We start from the raw sequence: 18,577 nt of genomic DNA on the forward strand, positions 1-18,577 counted from the left end.
TTTCCCTTCTACGTTGAGCAGAGTTTCTAGAGATCACGAGTCATCCTTTTCTTCCTAGTGAGAGGAAACACAAATGGAGATTTCTTTTATAAATGTTTCTTACAAAAGGTTATTGGCGTGGTATATTTTGCTCCTCTTCATTATCTACAATGAAGCAAATGGGTTGCTGCTTTAGTTACTGTTCTCTTTCTAGTTTGATACCTTTGTTTAGAAGTACAGTTGAGCCTTGAATCACGTGGGTTTGAATGCTCCACCTATATGCAGTTTTTTTCAGTTGACCCACGTGGTTCATTTGACTCCCAAAGTTCAGTTGACCCTCACAGTTTGAACCCACATTGTTCGAGGGTCAGCTGGTAGTTGGGAATCTGTGCATGCCGAGGGTTGACTTAAGCTATATGTGGATTTTCAACTGCGCAGGTGGTTGGAGCCCCTCACCCCCATGTTGTTGTTCAAGAGTCGACTGTAACTGCAATCAGGATAATCTGTATTTAAGAAACATCTAGGAGAGAAAAAAAGCCTTGGCTTGCACTTTTGACAATTTGAGGTGACTTTTCCTGCAGCTGGAGTTGGCAGGGCTAATGTGCTCCAGCTGAGAAGCCTTGCTGTTACCTTCTGGCAGCCCCATATGCAGATACTGTTATATTAATTACAAAAGAAAACCTGATTAACTCAGAAGTCCTTTAACTGTCAGGGAGACAGCTGCTCCAGCGCTGGAACAGGTTTTCTTCCTTCCTCCTCCTGTCAGTCTGCAGTTTTTCATCTTTTTAGAGAACTGCTAACACTGCGCTGTAGGTCCTCAGCCCCTGGCTGGTTCAGTCACCTTTTTGATCTGCAGTTATAGTTGGCCAGGGAGAGCTCGCATAATTAAATTCACATGTAATTTAAAATAAAAACAACCAGACTAACCACCCATTCCTCTCGATTATTTTTCCTTCAGCAGTTGAAACCTGATGGAATCCTGGAATTTTAGAACTGGAAGGGATGTTAAAGATGATCTAATTCAACTCCCTTAGTTCACAGATGAGAAATGCAAGGCTGAAGAAAATCAAGTGAATTGCTAAAGTCATAGGGCTTGTCTGCAGTGAAGCCTGGGATCAGAGAATCTCCCTCCTCCCCGGTGCTGCTCCCGCTTCGAAGCTGCAATCCTCCCCTCACCGAACCGTGACCCATCTGACGAGAGAAGCAAGGAGTGAAACAGTCTAGTTTCACCTTCATTTCTCTCCATGCCCTTGTTCAAATCCTGTAGGCATGTTGGAGATCAGTTATAAAGCTAAAAATGAATGGGCGAAGCAAAGGGCTTAGGTAATGAGGTATTGCAAAAGCAGATGGCAGTATCCATATTGAAGGCCGTTCTTCCATGCAACAGGTTACACGAAGAACCCTAACAGTGCACGGAAACAAAAACCAAGACTGGGCTCTGTGTCAACCCCCTCTCCCATTGCACTGGTCTATGGTGGTTTGATGCTAGCGGGTTTATTTGTAGTGACTGTTTTTGTCACTGCAGAGACAGGGGTGTGTGGTAATTTGGGTCAGATGAATAATGGGTGTGTCTGCTGTGGTTTTGGCTCACGCAGAGCATGTTCTACTGACTTTCCTGTAGTTGACATTGTCTCGGAGATGTTGAGATCTCCCTCTGGTCCTGCAAAATGGTTAGTTGGTTTTAATTATCTATTATCTACTCTCCTAGCAGCAGCAGTAAGAAAGCTCATTTAGATTTTTTGCTTTTATTATATACTAACTTTTGTTATAAAAGTTTGTACAAACCGGGAAAAGAGGAAAAGAAGTGTAGATGAGAGTGAATCTAATTGGACTTCTCGCTGCTCAGGCTGAGATGATGGTGGTTAAATTCTGCAAGGTGACCGCAGAGGTTCTCTTCTGTTGTCTACATCGACTCCAGGCTGAGATGGAGGTTTTTAGGAATGACAGTTTCTAAATGATTCATCATGATACTGGACTATTCTGAGTACTTTTTGAAACACTTACAGCTTTCTGTAGACAGTTCTCCACAATAAAAGGATTCTTACACAGAGCAAACAAGTGTGTAACATAAAGTACTTACTATGTTTTAGTCATCGTGTTGGGGGTTTCGATAATTATAACTAGAATGGACTGTGGTGGTGTTGTGAACAAGATATGAAGGAACTCAGGACTAGCCCATTGCTGCTTGCTAAGTGGTCACACAAGAAATTGGCTATGTCCCATTCCTTTTGATTATAGGTCAAAGATTAGATCTGCGGTCTGGCATTTTACTCTTGTGCTTAGTAAATACCTTGTACGGAATTAGGCACTCAGTTAATGCTCTCTGCTTTTTCAAAGCAATCTATCTCTTCCCCAGGAGAGTAGATTTTCTTGTTCTAGGTTCTGGTGTTGCTGATGTGCATGTGCAGGCCAGGTGATGTACTTAGAGACAGACCTGAGAGGAAGGGCTTCATGAAATGCATCGAGGGGTCTAGGTGAAAGCAGACTACTTTAAACCTTTTGGTGGTGCCATTTCATTTGTGGAAGAGAAGGGTTTGAGGATTTGAAAGAGTAGGTTTGTGGTAGGATAGGTACAGTCTGAAGTACAGCAACCTCTTAAATGATTCAGGCCTCTCTTGCTTCATTTATAGGAACAAAATAAACAGCTTAGGAATGGTTTAATGCAACTCATGGTTAAGTGACTAAAGCTAATACCATTTCAATTGGTGCCATCCCAAATTTCAGTTAACGTGTATGTAAGATCGGCATACTTACAGCCTAAGAACCATGTGTCTGTGCCTTTCTGAACAAACTCAAGGGTTACCTGAATCATGGACATGGGCAGGCACTGACACTGAATATGTAGAATAATCAAGTTCAGAATCTTGAGAGTTTCAGTCAACTAATTTCTGGTTCCTTTTCCCAAACATAGGTTCTCATACTTTAGGAAGCCTCTTGTTCTCTGAATACTATTTGACATGTTCGAGGAAGTTAGCCATTTAGGAGTGTGGTTGTCCTGAATTAATGTTTTCGAGCTAGATCACATCTCTTCCTAGACTTCCTGGATTTTATCCTAACAGTCAGTTCTTTCCTTTTCTCTTATTCAGGGTTTTGTCATCCCTATACTGAAGGATGTGATTTGATGAAGTGATATTGATCCTAATTGAGCACCCAGTGCTTTAAGAAAACACTGATGACTTGGCAGCTGAGATGCTGTCATTGGCTATCAGAGAGATGGACCAGAAAGATTCTAGAGCTTATGCAAACTTGAATAACTTTTTATTTAGATATGTGTGTATTTAAAGATTAGCTCATACATTTAGTTATAAAATGTCATAAATGAGGAAAATAACAAGCTATAACTTCATTTGGTAGTGACATTTAAGAAGGCCTTTTGTTACAAGGAAGGTGTTCATTTTGACATATTCAGGTATAGTTTCATCTTGGATTCACATCCCAGTTAGTGTAGCCTTTTCTGGCTTTGTCAGTTTAATGATCTTGTGATTGCGATTTAGTCCTCATAAACTCCTTAGGCTGTCCTTCCACTGGATCAGAGAGGAGTGGGGAGGGTAGATCAGGTCACTGCCACCTTTCTGGATAGAAACAGCCGCTCTGGGGATGAGCCAGGGAGGGGAATTCTTTTTGATATTTGAGGAGCCTTTTCTGACTGGGATGTTTTCCTGATAACTCCTTCAACCAAGGACTTCCTAGAAATTTCTTCTCTAGGACCCTGACATTCTAATGGGGTCTCGGTGTGAGTCTTTCTCTACCCCTCCTCACTCTTCTTTCTGTCCTCCTTTCTCTTTCTCCACCCTCCTTTCCCCAACCAGGCCAGCTGAGCTGCATTTCCTTCCCACCTAAGGAAGAGAAGTACCTTCAGCAGATTGTGGACTGCCTCCCCTGCATCTTGATCCTCGGCCAGGATTGTAATGTCAAGTGCCAGCTATTGAACCTGCTTTTGGGGGTGCAGGTACTTCCTACCACCAAGCTGGGCAATGAGGAGAGCTGTAAGCTTCGGCGCCTCCACTTCACCTATGGGACTCAGACTCGGGTCAGCCTGGCGCTCCCCGGCCAATATGAACCAGTCTCCACGCTGGTTGCTCACCAGGGCACCTGGGAGACCATCCCTGAGGAGGACCTGGAGGTCCAAGAGGACAGTGAGGATGCTGCCCATGTTTTAGCCGAACTGGAGGTGACGATGCACCATGCTCTCTTACAGGTACCAATCTCATACTTATATGGTTGTACACACATACTAGCTTTTCTTGTATTTGAGGTTTTCAGAAGGTAATTTGGCAATACATACCCTGTGAGCATCAGCTGATGGAGTCAAAGGAACATAATCTAGGAAGTTGAAAACAGACAAGGTTGTAGCAGTGCCCATCCCTGCCTCTGCTACCATGCTGGGAGGCCCTGAATAATTGGCTTGTTCCTTGCCTCCTGTCTCCCTTTCTAAAATAAAGGAATGTGATCCTGGCATCTCAACTTGCTTTTACAGAGTAATTATGATCAGGGTTAGAAATCCTTTTTCCTTTCTTAACAGGAAGGTGTTGCTGGAATTGCCTCTAGCCATCTTCTTCCAAAAGGAACAATAAGATGTTGGCTAATTAATGTTCTTAATAGAGTTAGGGCCAAGTGAAGCATTTCATGAGGATTTCCTTAGACCTAGCTATTACTTGCTAAGTGGGACAGATCAGGTTTCCTACTTTCTAAGGAACTTGGGAATATTGAGAACAGGTCTGAGACAATGTTACAAGATAAGGAGATCCTAGCTCATGAGGAATATCTTTGCTTCTCTCTTGAAGTAAATTCCCAGAGAGCACAGGTCTTATGGCATGTCCAAAGAGTTTATATTGCTCGTTTGGTATTCCTGTCTCCAATTAGGGAGGACTCACCTCTTGTGCTGGTCTTCCTTTCCTGAAGCATAGATAGGGCTGGGCTATTAGATTAGGCTGAATGGGAATCGACAAAGGGTGCGACTATACCAGGGGTCAGGAGTGGGTAGGAGTAAAAAATGCAAAGTCCATCACCTTGGTTAGCTGTGCCAGGAAGGAAGAGCTAGTTTGGCAGGACTAGGAGAGTGGTTTCTTTTTTCTTACAACCTCTTCACCTACCCTTGTTCTAAAAGGTTTAGTCTCCCAGATAGTGAATAAGTCCTTTGGTTGTGGCCATGGTCTGTGATATTCTAGAAGTAGAAACTGTCATTTCCTTCCAGAGTCCAGATTTCTTTTATTTTGATAAAAGCTAGAGGGGGGCTATGTATATAAATCAGCATTTTTTTCTCAGCTCAGTTTCAGTGGTGGCTTTCCTCTGTTTTAAGACCTAAAGGTTGCACTGCTTGGTTCCAGGATGCCGTGAGAGTTTTTCAATAACTGATAGTAATCCGTGTGTATTGACTGAGGCTCCTCAGTTGACCCATGAGCTTTTTCACAGTCATGAGTATTTGATCCATACATAATCTGGCTGTGGCATACTGCCTTGGTCTAGTTCCTTCAAGTTTTCAGTAGCTCAGTGGTTTTCAAACTTTTAGATTTTAAATCACTTTAAGAAATACATTTTATAACAGAACCCAGTACATATATACACATGTACATTTAAAGTTTCACGAAGCAATATTTTTACTTCTTTCAAGACATACTGATACTTTTATTTTTATTCTGTTTGTCTTAATTTTTTAAAAATGGTGGTAGCAGCTATATTGATGCTATAGCCATTGTGACCTACAGCTCAAAAAACACTGTTAAATATGTGAAATGACTGCTGTAAGTTGGGTGGTGATTTTTCCTGTTCTTGCCTTTAAAAACAATCTCAGAGTGTGAACTAAACCATCTGCAGGAGAGGCAAATTATTTATTTGATTTCTCTGTATCCCTTCATTTTATTGGTTTTCCATCTTCGATGCTCATTTACTTTTGTTCCTTGAATTGTGGTGATACAAGGAAGGAAAGTGAGAGCCTTTCCCCAAGTGCATCTCTGCACATCTCTGAGGGTTCCCGGTGCCTGCCCCTGAGGCATGCTCAGCACTCAAGCAGAGGTAACAGTTGGGGCTACCTGGTTGGAAAGTTGAGCTACCAAATCAGCCTTCTCTCCACACAGTTGAAATATATATTCTCTTTCTTGAGTAATATTTTTCTCTTGAGGAATTCTCTAGCCTCTTGTTTGTATTTCATGTGGTTTCTGAGGTTTCCTTAGCCACTGTTTCTCCGGATCTGCTTTATTCTCCAATGGTTTTGATGTAGAAATAGCAACGAACCCCAGCGTTTCAAAGTTTAGAACCCTTTGCTGCTGAGCCTCAGAGGGGCCTTAGCCTTTGTGGAACAGAGGCCCAGTTCTGCCACTGCAGTCAGGCGCCTGTCTCCATTAATACATTAATTGCTCAGCTCACAGCTGGGAACATTTCACAGCTACCTTGAAGATTTTTCGTGCCAGTGAGAAAGATCTTTTTGTTTAGCTCTGTTATATTTAGAACCAGTGAGTTAGTCTAAACAGCCCTTCCATTTGGTGTGTAAAAGGGGTGGTAAAGAAAGGAAACATTTAGCTAAAGGAAACCAAGATTGAATTAGGGGAAATGAGAGATGTTCATTTTCAACTGTCAGATTTTCCCACATAAGCCAATACATGTGAACCCGTAGTGCTTGGTATTCCCAGCTTTTTAGTTCTGGGTCCCCTGAGATTCCGAGTTTATAATTCAGAGTAGAGGAACTCTGTTAAGCTGGTAGTTTCTGAAACCTCGTATAGGGTTAAAACATAGACATTTTCCAGTTGGCAACACATTTCACCATTCGCCTTATTTGCTAATTCTGTCTTCATGTACAGACACACTTCCCCACCCTCACCCCCTTTCTGGCACTTAACATCTACCGCCTCCTTTTCTCTTTCTTTTCTTCTTTTTTTTTTTAAATTAAGTTTATTGGGGTAACATTGGTTAATACAATTATATAATTTTCAGGTGTACATTATCATTTGACATCTGTATATTCTCTTGTGCGTTTACCACCCAAAGTCCAGTTTCCTTCAGCTACCATATATTTGATCCCCTTTACCCCCTTCACCCTCCCCTATCCCCCTATATTTGACTCCTTTTACCCTGTCCATCTTTTCTTCTTAGAAGTCCAGTGGAACACAATCGTCTGCCTCAGAGTTGCCCAGTCTGAGTTGTGTGGTGTGTGTTACGTATCTGTATTTTCCCTATGAACACCTGTAAGGAAAGGAATAGAAAGCAGCAGGGGTGATTATACTTCCTTAGTTTGAGCCGGGATTCCTGTAACCCAGCAGTGGCATTTTATTGACTGTGGCCGTTCCATAGCTCTCAGTTGTTCTGCTCTTATCAATAGCCTGTTCGTCCCCACCAGGCCCTTTGGACAAAATGTATGTGTCACCTGGTAGCCAGACTGCCGCCTGCTGGCATGGTTTTTGGCTCACGGTAATGTATGGTAGATACATATTTCAGGGAACTGAGGTCAACTAATGTTTCCAGGCAAGGTCCGATGACTTGCAAATAAATTTTTTTTTCTTTTCTTTTTTCTTTTCTTTTCTTTTTTTTTTTTTTTACTATTTTTAACTCTAACCAGTTGGAGTAGTAAAGTTTTCTCTTTATAACCCTCAGTCAATAGCTTTCAATGGAAATAATTCATTTTAAATGTCATTCAGACATTGATAGTTTTAATTTCTCAGCAGTTAATATTTTCACAAGCCAAAATCATGATAAAGGATCCTACTAAAAATGACAAAAAGTTATGCAGATTTTAACCTCAAAATTTATTAAACATTGTTTGTTCCTAGAGACTAGCTTTTCTCAACTTTTGTCTAGTTATTGGCATTTATTACGGCACCTTATAAAATTAAATTTGTTATGTATTTTATTTTTATTTATTTTTTTATTAAGTTTTTTTTTAAATTAAGTTTATTGGGTATCATTGGTTAATACAGTTATATAATTTTAAGGTGTACATTATAATTTAACATCTGTATATTCTATTGTGTGATGTGTTACTTTTAGTTAGATATCATATCTTCTCTTGAATGTATCTAGATTGAGAGGTAATGTTCGATTGGTAAAAAGTAGGAAAAAAGACTGGGTGAGGGTCCTCAGGGCAAGACGATACTGTTGGGGGGAGAGGGTAAATGGAATTTGGCCAAAAATGGCTATTCCAAGGGAAAAGAAACAAAGTTGGGGTAACATGTGTAAGAGAAAAAGAATGATATTCTAGAGATATTAAAAATAAGGTAACCATGATTTTATGGGGCAAAAAAGAAAGGGAATAAAGTGATATGTTAAAAAAGGATGTGAGAGGTTCAGGCAAATGCTAAATTATACATTTGTTTCTAAGCAGTAATTCTGTATTCTTTGAATTTTACATCTCTCTTGCCTTTCCCCTAACCCACTAATATACATAGTGAACTGTAACCATCCTGTGTACATTGCTCTTTTCCAAGAAACCTGGGAATATCTGCTATAGGTTGATTTACCTATTAAGTATGTGTGTAGTTTAGAGGCAAGATTAAAAAAATAAAATCCCTATACTCGCTAGAGAAGCCTTGATATCTTTTAAGAACAGCTTGAAACTGAGGCTGTATTTTCTCAATTCACCACCATTAATTAATTTTAGGTCTTCCAAGGTTAGCTCTTTGGTAGAAAATCTGGCAGAGATTGTACTCTTAATCTTCCTCTTTTGCCTTGGGATTCTACCTCTTTTCTGCACCAAATGGCTTCCCTCTCTGTTTTCACTTTCTCAGATCTGTTGGCCTTTCCCTTCGAGTAGAAGATGGTGGGGATAGAAATCTTGCCCAGTTCAGAGACTCAGCAGTTGAAAGTCCTGTCAACAGGCAAACACTGGTGTTGGGGCTATGAAAATATTTTCTTTTGACATCTTTTATGGTCTCTCACCCAATCCTTGCAGGATAATTTCATAGCAGGGCCTTTACTTTGTGGCCAACATATACTTTTTAACGTAGAACACAAGGATTGTTAGGATCCCCGAAATCATCATGTCCAACCTTTATTCTTCTTTCAGAACTTCCCTAACAGATAGTTCCTGACACACAGTGGGCCTCCAGTTACTGTTTAAAAATGGTCTTTGTAGTCAGGCTGGCCTTGATTTACATCCTGGCTTTGTCACTTAACTGACTGTGTGGTGTTCAGTTCCCTCATTTGTAAGATGGGGGTAGTAATCCATATCTTTTAGTACTGGTGTGAGGCTTAAATGAGAGGGTATGTGTAAAGCACCTAGTGTAGTGTCTGGCACATAGTCAGCCAGTTCTCTCCTTTCTTTGTATGTATTGATCATTGTCCTTGAGAAAGGATTTCTTTCTCTCTCAGTCACCCATCCCTTCCCTGACAACCATCCCTGTTGCTTCCTTTTGTCAAACTTAAGTCTCTCTGGTTCCATTTTTACTTAGAGTTATTCTGCTCTAGTTAGAAACAAAGTTCTTCATAATTCATTAGAAAGTACTTCTGTAATAAAATGAAAGATGTTATAAAAAGGTAACACAAAAGTTAAAGTTCTGAAGTTAAAAGATAAAGTCTTTTCTCTTCATTCTTCTCTCTCTCAAATCTAGTAAGTGGTAAGAGACTAAAGCTTCAGATTTCTGCTTTTATCTGTATCCGTGGGTACCTGGGTGTTTCAATATCTACACGTAGAATGCATAGAATCTACTCAGTACATTCTTGTCAACTTGTCTGTTGCCTTATTCATCCAAGTATGAAACATAGAGAAGATAGTTCCAGTTCTTAAAGGCTTCATGCTTATGAGTTGAGATGTAGAGCCTTTGTTTGGGGATGTCGAGGATTATAAATATATTTCTACTTTCAGCATGATGGTCTCATGCTTTCTATGACTAGCTTGGGGCTCTGGTTGGGATTGTGCTTTTTCCAAGTCTTGTTTCTGGCCTCTGAGTTGCTATACTGATACTTTAACTAAGTAGAGAAATGAGTTTATATCAGCCTCTGAGTTATAACACTGATAATTTTACTAAGTAGGGAAATGATAGGATGCTCTCATGATTCCCTGAGATTCTTATTCCTTGATTGAATTAGGAGCACCATGCTTAATTACTCACTGCTTCATTCTTGGAATAGAGGCAGACAGCAAGCAATTCTAGATAAATGTGTGGACTATGGGTTAAAAGACAGAAAATTTTACATGTGATTATTGAAAGTGGTTTCGAGCAAGTAATAAAAGCATCATTTATTCATCCATTCATTTCACATTTACTTATTAAATGCTCACTTAAGTGCCAGGCACTGTTCTCTGAGCTGGGAAGGAATATAGTCTGCGGTCCCATTTTCCTCAAATGGCTATAATAGAGCCCAGAACAGGTCTGGCTCATCCCCTATCAATCATTATTTTTTTTACTCCCTGTCTCCATGAGACAGTGCTGGTTCCCTTTTTGTTTATAACTGTCAAGTATGAGTCATCCCTTCACTGTAAGTATTGCAGAGTCACATATTACATTCCAGTCTAATTTATATTGCTGCCTGAAGCCCAGCCAGCAGCTCTTTTTGTCTGTCGTCTAGAAGTCATGATAGAACAATGAGACCGTCTGCACAAGTTAATTAATTGGGGAATGGAGAGAGCACAGTACTTGTTTTCTATACATTTTTGTTTAATACAAGATATATTTAGGAGTGGATAACTTCTTTCTAGATGCCATATATCAGGAAATATCTACTATTAGAAATCCCTGAATCCATTTTTTTTAAAAATGAATTTGCACTTATGAGCAGATAAAGTCACCTGTGTCTTAGAAAGGGTATTGTTATACAGATGGACTTGTCAGCTTTGGCCGATAGTTCCATTGCACACAAAATGATCCTTGAGGAAAACCTGGATATTTATTTTAAACTTTTAAGAAAAAAATCCATCAACTAAATAAGCAAACAAAAATTCTTACTGAAAATTTTCTAAAGAACACTTACTTTGATTTTGCATAGTCTTTTTTCCCCCATAATATTCCTGTAATACGTTTGACATATCTTTGGATATATTTTTTTTAAATGCATATATTTAAAACATTTGCTATTTTAAGGTAAATATTTTTAAGAACATTTTCATTTATAATTCTCTACCATATTATAACTTTTCATTTCTTGGGATCCTCTTCTAGTCTTTTTCTTATTATTATATGTAATTATAATGTTAGCATTTAGGCAATTGTATGTTCTACTCTAAACCTTAGGAGTTCTTACCCACTTTTTGAATGTGCCACATGAAGTGATTCATACTCTAGCAGTGTGACTCAGGGTAGTGAAAGAGGGTTTGTTTTGAATAGCAAGATGAGTGTCAGACTAGTCTTTCAATCAGAAAAAGTTTGGTGCAATTCGAGGCACAGATGAAACAGCAGATTTCTTCTTGGCTTTAGCTTGGATGGGAAATAGGTGGATTTATGCAGCATTTGCTCAAATACAAATGGTGAGATGCTAAAAGCACTTTTAGCTTTAGGGAGTTCAAAGTGGCCAGCCAAATGACACTTATGTGACCTACCTGAGAATATTAGCACTTTGTTGGGGAAGAAGGTGAGACCTTTGTGCTTTGCTGGAAATGGGAAAGGTGCTCCCCCGCCACCTCCCCTGACCCCCGCCACACGCACACAGAGTACCGGAAACGATAGAGAAGATGTCCTAGGTTTTGATTTTTTAAAATCTATCCTCAGAAATATGTCTTGCACAAATAAGGTAAGGAATGAAAACAGTATTAATCTGAAAGAAAATAAGCAAATTATGTATCTTTTAGATTTCAAATAAAGTAAAATTTCAACATCTGGTAACTATTAAGGACACAGACTTAAGGAGATTTGTGTCGAGTTCTTTTATAACTGTAAAATGTGCTAGAATTTTGTGGAGGATTGATTTTTGAATTTGCAGACCCCTGAAGACATTGGGAGTTGGTGTGCCTATGATGGTGATAGAGGCGTGAGTCTCCAGGTCAACCCTTAGATCTGGAATGCCAGGCACAGTAGAGTTTGAGCTGTAGAGGAGCAGCATATGCAGTAGATGGAAATATATGTTCTTAAGTGTGACAAGATCTTCAGGAAAGAAGTAAAACACAAAGCAGAAACTACTGGCAAGAACAAGGACCTGTCGAAGACTTGTTTCTAAACCAAAGATCATTCTTGGGACTCACTTTAGGAACTTGCATGTGATCGGGTTCAATTACATGTAAGAGACAGTCGAAAGCAGAGGCTTGTTTGAACAAGACACAGGTTATCTGAAGCTAGGCATTTGAGGGCTGACGTGGCTGCCCTGGGGTCATCAGGTTTCCAGGGTCCTTATTTATTTATGCTTCATCATCCTTAGCTCTGGCCTCCACCCTGAGGTTTGCTTTAGAGCTGCTGGATGACCACTGCTCGAGATGTCACATCTGTGCTCCAGGCAAGAAGGGCAGGGTCAAAGGGTATACTTCTTGGAAGACTCAAATCCTCTCCCGGAAGCTTCCTGTACTTATTGGCCATGTCTGTAGCGGACATTGCCTTCCCAATAATGCAGAGGCTAAATATTGGCTAGGCAAACCTTAGTCTCTGCCATACCAAGTGATCTTGAGAATAAAGGTATTGCCAAGGCTTTGGTGGCTAAGACTCAGGGATACCTGTAAACTCTTGGAATAGACAGTAATAATGTTTGGCAAACCTAGCTTTTAGTTTGCTATTGATCGATTGACTCAGCTATACTGTTAGACACTGGAGTTACAGTCACGAGCAAGACAGACCTGGTCCCTGCCCCGAAAGAGTTTTCTGGCTATGGGGAGAAAAATGGGTTTTAAATAAATAAATTACAAATTTGTTAAACGTTAAGAAAAGAAATAGAGCATGCTTGGGGTTGTGCAGTAGGAGACTGTAAAGGTAAACATGACAGCATTGAGATTTACAGGACGCGTAGGTGTAGGCCAGGTAAGAAGGGTAGGTGTGAGGGGAGTGCAAGAGGAGGAGTGTTCCAGGCAGACTCACTCTCAGTCTGGCAATTTCCATAATAGTTCTTCTATTATTTGTCATATTTCTTCATCGGAGAGAATCAGTGGGAGTTTCCAAGCAGCAAAGGAAGGCAAGGACTAAATATTCTTTTTATTCGAAATGGCTGAAGGGACTGCCATTTTTGCTTGTTCGTATTTTCACTCTCTCTAGGTGAGTGTCTGCCTGCATGGGCTGCACCGGGGAGTGTTGGTAACTGAGGTGGACAAGTGATTGGGGCATATCATAGTCCAGTTGTCCCATCATAGATCTGGATTTTGGTCTGAGTGGGGGCTTTAGGGAGACAAGGATTGCTTCTGACCGTGAAGTGCTGATATGACCCCGTTCCCCTTCCAGGAAGTGGACATTGTGGTGGCACCATGCCAAGGCCTCCGGCCCACAGTGGATGTTCTGGGTGACTTGGTGAATGATTTCTTGCCTGTGATAACCTATGCACTCCACAAAGATGAACTCTCTGAGAGGGATGAGCAAGAGCTTCAGGAAATCCGAAAGTATTTCTCCTTTCCCATATTCTTTTTCAAAGTGCCGAAGCTGGGCTCAGAGATAATTGACTCCACCAGAAGAATGGAGAACGAAAGATCATCGCTTTATCGCCAGCTAATTGACCTGGGCTATCTGAGCATCGGTCACTGTAACTATGGGGCCCCCAGCCAGGACACTAAAGCTCAGAGCATGTTGGTGGAACAAAGTGAGAAGCTAAGACTCTTGAGCACATTTTCTCACCAGGTGCTCCAGGCTCGCCTGGTGGACGCGGCCGCAGCCCTGAACCTGGTGCACTGCTGCTGCCTTGACATCTTTATTAACCAGGCCTTTGACATGCAGCGCGACCTGCAGATTACTCCCAAACGTCTGGAATATACACGAAAAATGGAGAACGAGTTGTATGAATCACTGATGAATATCGCCAACCGAAAGCAGGAGGAAATGAAAGATATGATTGTTGAGACGCTTAACACCATGAAGGAGGAACTTCTGGATGATGCAGCCAAAATGGAATTTAAAGGTAGGTCCCCGAGAGCTTGATGGGGTGCCGGGACTACAGGGGCCTCTCCCCTTTGCAGCTGGAAATGGAGGAACCTCAGGGTCATGTCACTTACACTGCTGTCATCAGCAGGAGTCCAATTTAAATTATCTAGCCAAGGTGGCCTTGTTCTCAGAGAGCTTCCTGGAAGACACCACTGTCATTCCTTTGCAGGACTGTTAGCCCAGCTTCTGGGAAATTCATCCTAACAGCACTCTTTAGTCTCTAGTTTGTATCTGCATCCCCTTGACCCTAATGGAGCTGGAGAAGAGCTGCTTGAAGAATGTGACTAAGTCATGCTTTAACCTTGACTCCTTTGGCAGAGCCTATGCTTCTTTTGTGGTCCTTTTTGTGTGTATGTCATGGTCTCCATTTTCTTTTCAGGTTGCTCCTGAAACCCAGCTCAGGAGAATTTCCCAGAGTAGTGTTTCTAGCTTTTCTGGTGGTCCCATTCTTCACGAATGGCTATTAAAAAAAATTGGGTCAAAGTGGTTGGTCAGGTCTTTGGTGTCTGAGGTTTAGATTCTGGTGACTTTGTATATAGACAGCTATATAAACCTCCCTGCATGAACATTAGCTCTACTACCCATTAATAAAAGTGGCTTGATTTGCAAGCAAGTTACACTTTAGGTTCTTAGTCATGCTATACATCCAAACCACCTGGGAGCCTAAAAATCTACTTGAAACTATTAATTCATCAGATTTCCTGACATGGGACCCCGTGTCAGGTTTTTGTTGTTGTTGTTTTGCCTCCTTCAAAAACAACCTCCCTAGGTGGATTGTACTTATTGCCATTTTCTAGATGATGAAACTGGGGCTTAGACAGGTTAAGTAATTTGCTGAAGGTCACATAACCACTAAATAGTAGAAGCAGAATTTGAACCTAGATAGTCTGATTCCTCAGCCTATACTCTTATTTTTTCCATGCTTTACTGCTTCTTAATCTGTTCCCAGTTACTTGATGTCACCATCTTCCTGGCAACCAGCTTTAAAATTTCAGCATGGTCTTTAACTGTTTTTTTCTCTTATCTCCACATCCAGTCATTTGCCAAGTTCTGATGAGTCCTTTTCCATATTTTATTTACCTTTGCTTTTTTATTCCCTCTTCTGTAGTCTAACTGAACTATTGTTAGCTGATCGATCTCATTGTCTTTCTCTCCTTTCTCCAGTTCATCTTTACTGGCTCCCTGTTCTTGCAGAGTAAGTTTAGATTCCTTCACCTGGTATTAAATTTCTGTTTCACTTGGTCTCAACTGCTTGCTGTCCTCTAAATGCTTCTTTTACTTTTTCTTTGCTCAGGCCCTGCCCTAAACCCGAAAGGTCTTTTATTGTCTGTGAATTTCCAAATGCTACCCACCCTTCAAGGCCTCTTCCAAATAACATTTTTCATGAAGTTGTCTTTAATTTTCTTACCTGATAACCATTGCATTCATCTGAACTCCAAAAGCATTTCATTTGTAATTGAAATTTTTGGCATATGTCACTTTTTATCTTTTATTATAATTATTAATAATTGTGTTCTTCTGACTAAAAACTTGAAGGCGAAGGAGAGTAGGATCTGGGTTTTATTCATTACCATATCCGTTGCAGCAAATAACAGTGTTATAGTTCCTTCTTTGGAGAATGAATAAGTATGTGAATGATGGCATATGGCTCTGTTAACACTTACAGATATAAAGGAAATGTGATGGCTTTAACAAGCGTATAGCAAGCATAGGGTGCTTTATTTCCTACAGGTCTATTTTTTATTTTTTTATTTTTTTTAATTTTTTTATTCACTTGATGTAATTTACATAACTTCCAATTTTACGTATTTGACCCTTTTACTCTATCAGAGTTCTTTTACTCCATCTACCCCCCCTTCTCCCCCTACCCTCTGGTAACCACTAGTCTATTGTCCATGTCCATGAGTCTGTTTGTCCTGTTCGTTTATTGCTTTTAGGTTTATATCCCACATATAAATGATATCACGTGGTTTTCAACTTTCTCTGTCTGGCTTATTTCGCTTAGCATGATTATCTTGAGGTCCATCCATGTTGTCGCAAATGGCAGTATTTCATCTCTTCTTATGGCTGAGTAATATTCCCCTGTATATATGTACCATCTTCTTTATCCAGTTTTCTATTGTAGGACATTTTGGTCACTTCCATGTCCCAGCCACCGTGAATAATGCTGCTATGAACATTGGTGTGCAAATAAATATCTTTTCGGATATGGGTTTTCAAGTCTTTGGGGGTAAATACCAAGTAGAGGAATTGCTGGATCATATGGTAGATCAATTCTTATTTTTTTGAGGCACCTTCACACTGTTTTCCACTGTGGCTGTACCAATTTGCAGTCCCATCAGCAGTGTATGAGGGTTCCTTTTTCTCCGCATCCTCTCCAACATTTGTTATTTCTAGTCTTGTTGATTATAGCCATTCTAACAGGTGCAAGATGGTATCTCATTGTGGTTTTGATTTGCATTTCTCTAGTAGCTAGCGATGTTGAGCATCTTTTCATATATTTGTTGGCCATTTGTATGTCCTCTAGGGAGAAGTGTCTGTTCAGGACCTCACTTTTAGTTAGGCTCAGTAATTATGAGATATAGCTTCCTGGAAAATGCAATGTAAGCTAAGGAACTGAGTGTAAAATGGGAGATATCTCATGATTATTTCTGTATGAATAATGTAACTGCATAAGTTATCCAGAGACTTCACATGTTAATCTGGGCCCGAGAGCATCCACTGTGACAAGAAGACCTGAGAAGTTACATCGATAGTCCCAGACCTCTGTCTGCCTCACTTGTGCCTCAGGATTACTTTTATTTTTGAAATTACTAGTAAAGCCTGCTACTGGGCAATATCTCTGCCCCATGAGAATGTATCCTTATGTCTAGTTTCATTCTTTTGCAGGTGGCTTTCTAGTTTCCCAGCACCATTTATTGTAGAGGCTTTCCTTTCTCCATTGTATGTTTTTGGCTCTTTTGTCGAAAATTATTTTCCCATATAAATATAGGTTTACTTCTGGACTCTCGATTCTGTTCCACTGGTCTCTGTGTCTGTTCTTCTGCCAGTACCATGCTGTTTTGATTGTAGTCGCTTTGTAGAATAATTTGAAGTCAGGCAGAGTGACACCTCCAGCCTCATTCTTTTTTCTCAGGATGGCTTTGGCAATTTGGGTTTTTTTGCGCTTCCATACAAATCTGATGATTTTTTGTTCTGTTTGTTTAAAAATGCCGATGGGATTTTGATGGGGATTGCATTAAATCTGTATAAAGCTTTAGGTAATAAGGTCATTTTAAGTATGTTAATTCTTCAAATTCAAGAAGATGGAATGTCTTTTCAATTTTTTGTATCTTCTTCGATTTCTTTTAATAGGATCTTACAGTTTTCATTACATAGGTCCTTCGTATGTTTTATTAGATTTATTCCTAGGTATTTTATTCTTTTTGTTGCAATTTTTTCACTTTTTCTGACACTTTATTATTAGAGTACAGGAATGCTATGAATTTTTGAACATTGATTTTGAATCTAGAAACTTTACTGTATTTGCTTATTTTTTCTAGTAGTGTTCTTGTGGAGTCTTTACGGTTTTCTATATAGAGAATCATATCCACGAATAGTGACAGTTTAATTTCTTCATTTTTTATTTGGATGCCTTTTATATCTTTCTCTTGCCTAATTACACTCGCTAGGACCTCCAATGTTATATTGAATAGCAGTGGTGATAGTGGATAGCATTGTCTTATTCCTAATCTTAGAGGTTTTTGGTTTTTCACCATTAAGTATAGTGTTGGCTGAGAGTTTGTCATATATGGCTTTTATTATGTTAAAGTACTTTCTATACCGGTTTTGTGAAGTGCTTTAATCATAAATGGATGCTGTATATTGTCGAAGGCTTTTTCTGCATCTATTGATATGATCATATGATTCTTATTTTTTAATTGTTTATGTGGCATATTACATTAATCTATTTGCATATGTTGAACCATCCCTATGCCCCTGGTATGAGGCCCACTTAATCATGGTGTATAATCTTTTTAATATGTTGCTGTATTCGGTTTGCTAGTATCTTATTTAGGATTTTTGCATCTGTGTTCATGAGAGACATTGGTCTGTAGTTTTCTTTTTTTGTGTTATCTTTACCAGGTTTTGGTATCAGAGTAATATTGACCTCATAAAATGAGTTGGGTGGTATTGCCTCCTCTTCGATTTTTTTGGAAGAGTTTGAGGAGAATAGGTATTAAGTTTTGATGATCTTTCTAAGTACTTGTCCATTTCTTCTAGGTTATTAAATTTGGTTTTATATGTTTTTCATAGTATTCTTGTATGATCCTTTGTATTTCTGCGGTGTCTGTCGTAATTTGTCCTCTTTCATCCCTGATTTTGTTTATTTGTGTCCTTTCTCTTTTTTTTTTATTGAATCTAGCCAGGGGTTTGTCAATTTTATTAACCTTCTCAAAGAACCAGCTCTTTGTTGCATTTATCTTTTCTGTTGTATTTTTGTTTTCAATTTCATTTAATTCTGCTCTAATTTTGATTATTTCCTTAGGCTTCATTTGTTCTTACTTTTTTAGTTTTTTAAGATGAAGCATTAGGCTGTTTCTTTGGTCTTGTTCTCGTTCTTTAAGATAGACCTGTAATGATACGAACTT

General features: G+C 39.6%; 1 protein-coding gene across 1 annotated transcript in view; it reads left to right on the forward strand.

Annotated features, from left to right (window-relative positions):
• DSTYK (dual serine/threonine and tyrosine protein kinase) overlaps positions 1-18,577 on the forward strand; it is a 50,512-nt gene that overhangs the window by 13,698 nt on the left and 18,237 nt on the right. The window contains exons 2-3 of the mRNA XM_006922860.3: positions 3,789-4,177; positions 13,257-13,923. Coding sequence (XP_006922922.1) covers positions 3,789-4,177; positions 13,257-13,923 — 1,056 coding nt within the window. The remainder of the gene's footprint in view (positions 1-3,788; positions 4,178-13,256; positions 13,924-18,577) is intronic.

The sequence above is a fragment of the Pteropus alecto genome, unplaced genomic scaffold (genome assembly GCF_000325575.1).
Source record: "Pteropus alecto unplaced genomic scaffold, ASM32557v1 scaffold359, whole genome shotgun sequence".
Taxonomy (NCBI): Eukaryota; Metazoa; Chordata; class Mammalia; order Chiroptera; family Pteropodidae; genus Pteropus; species Pteropus alecto.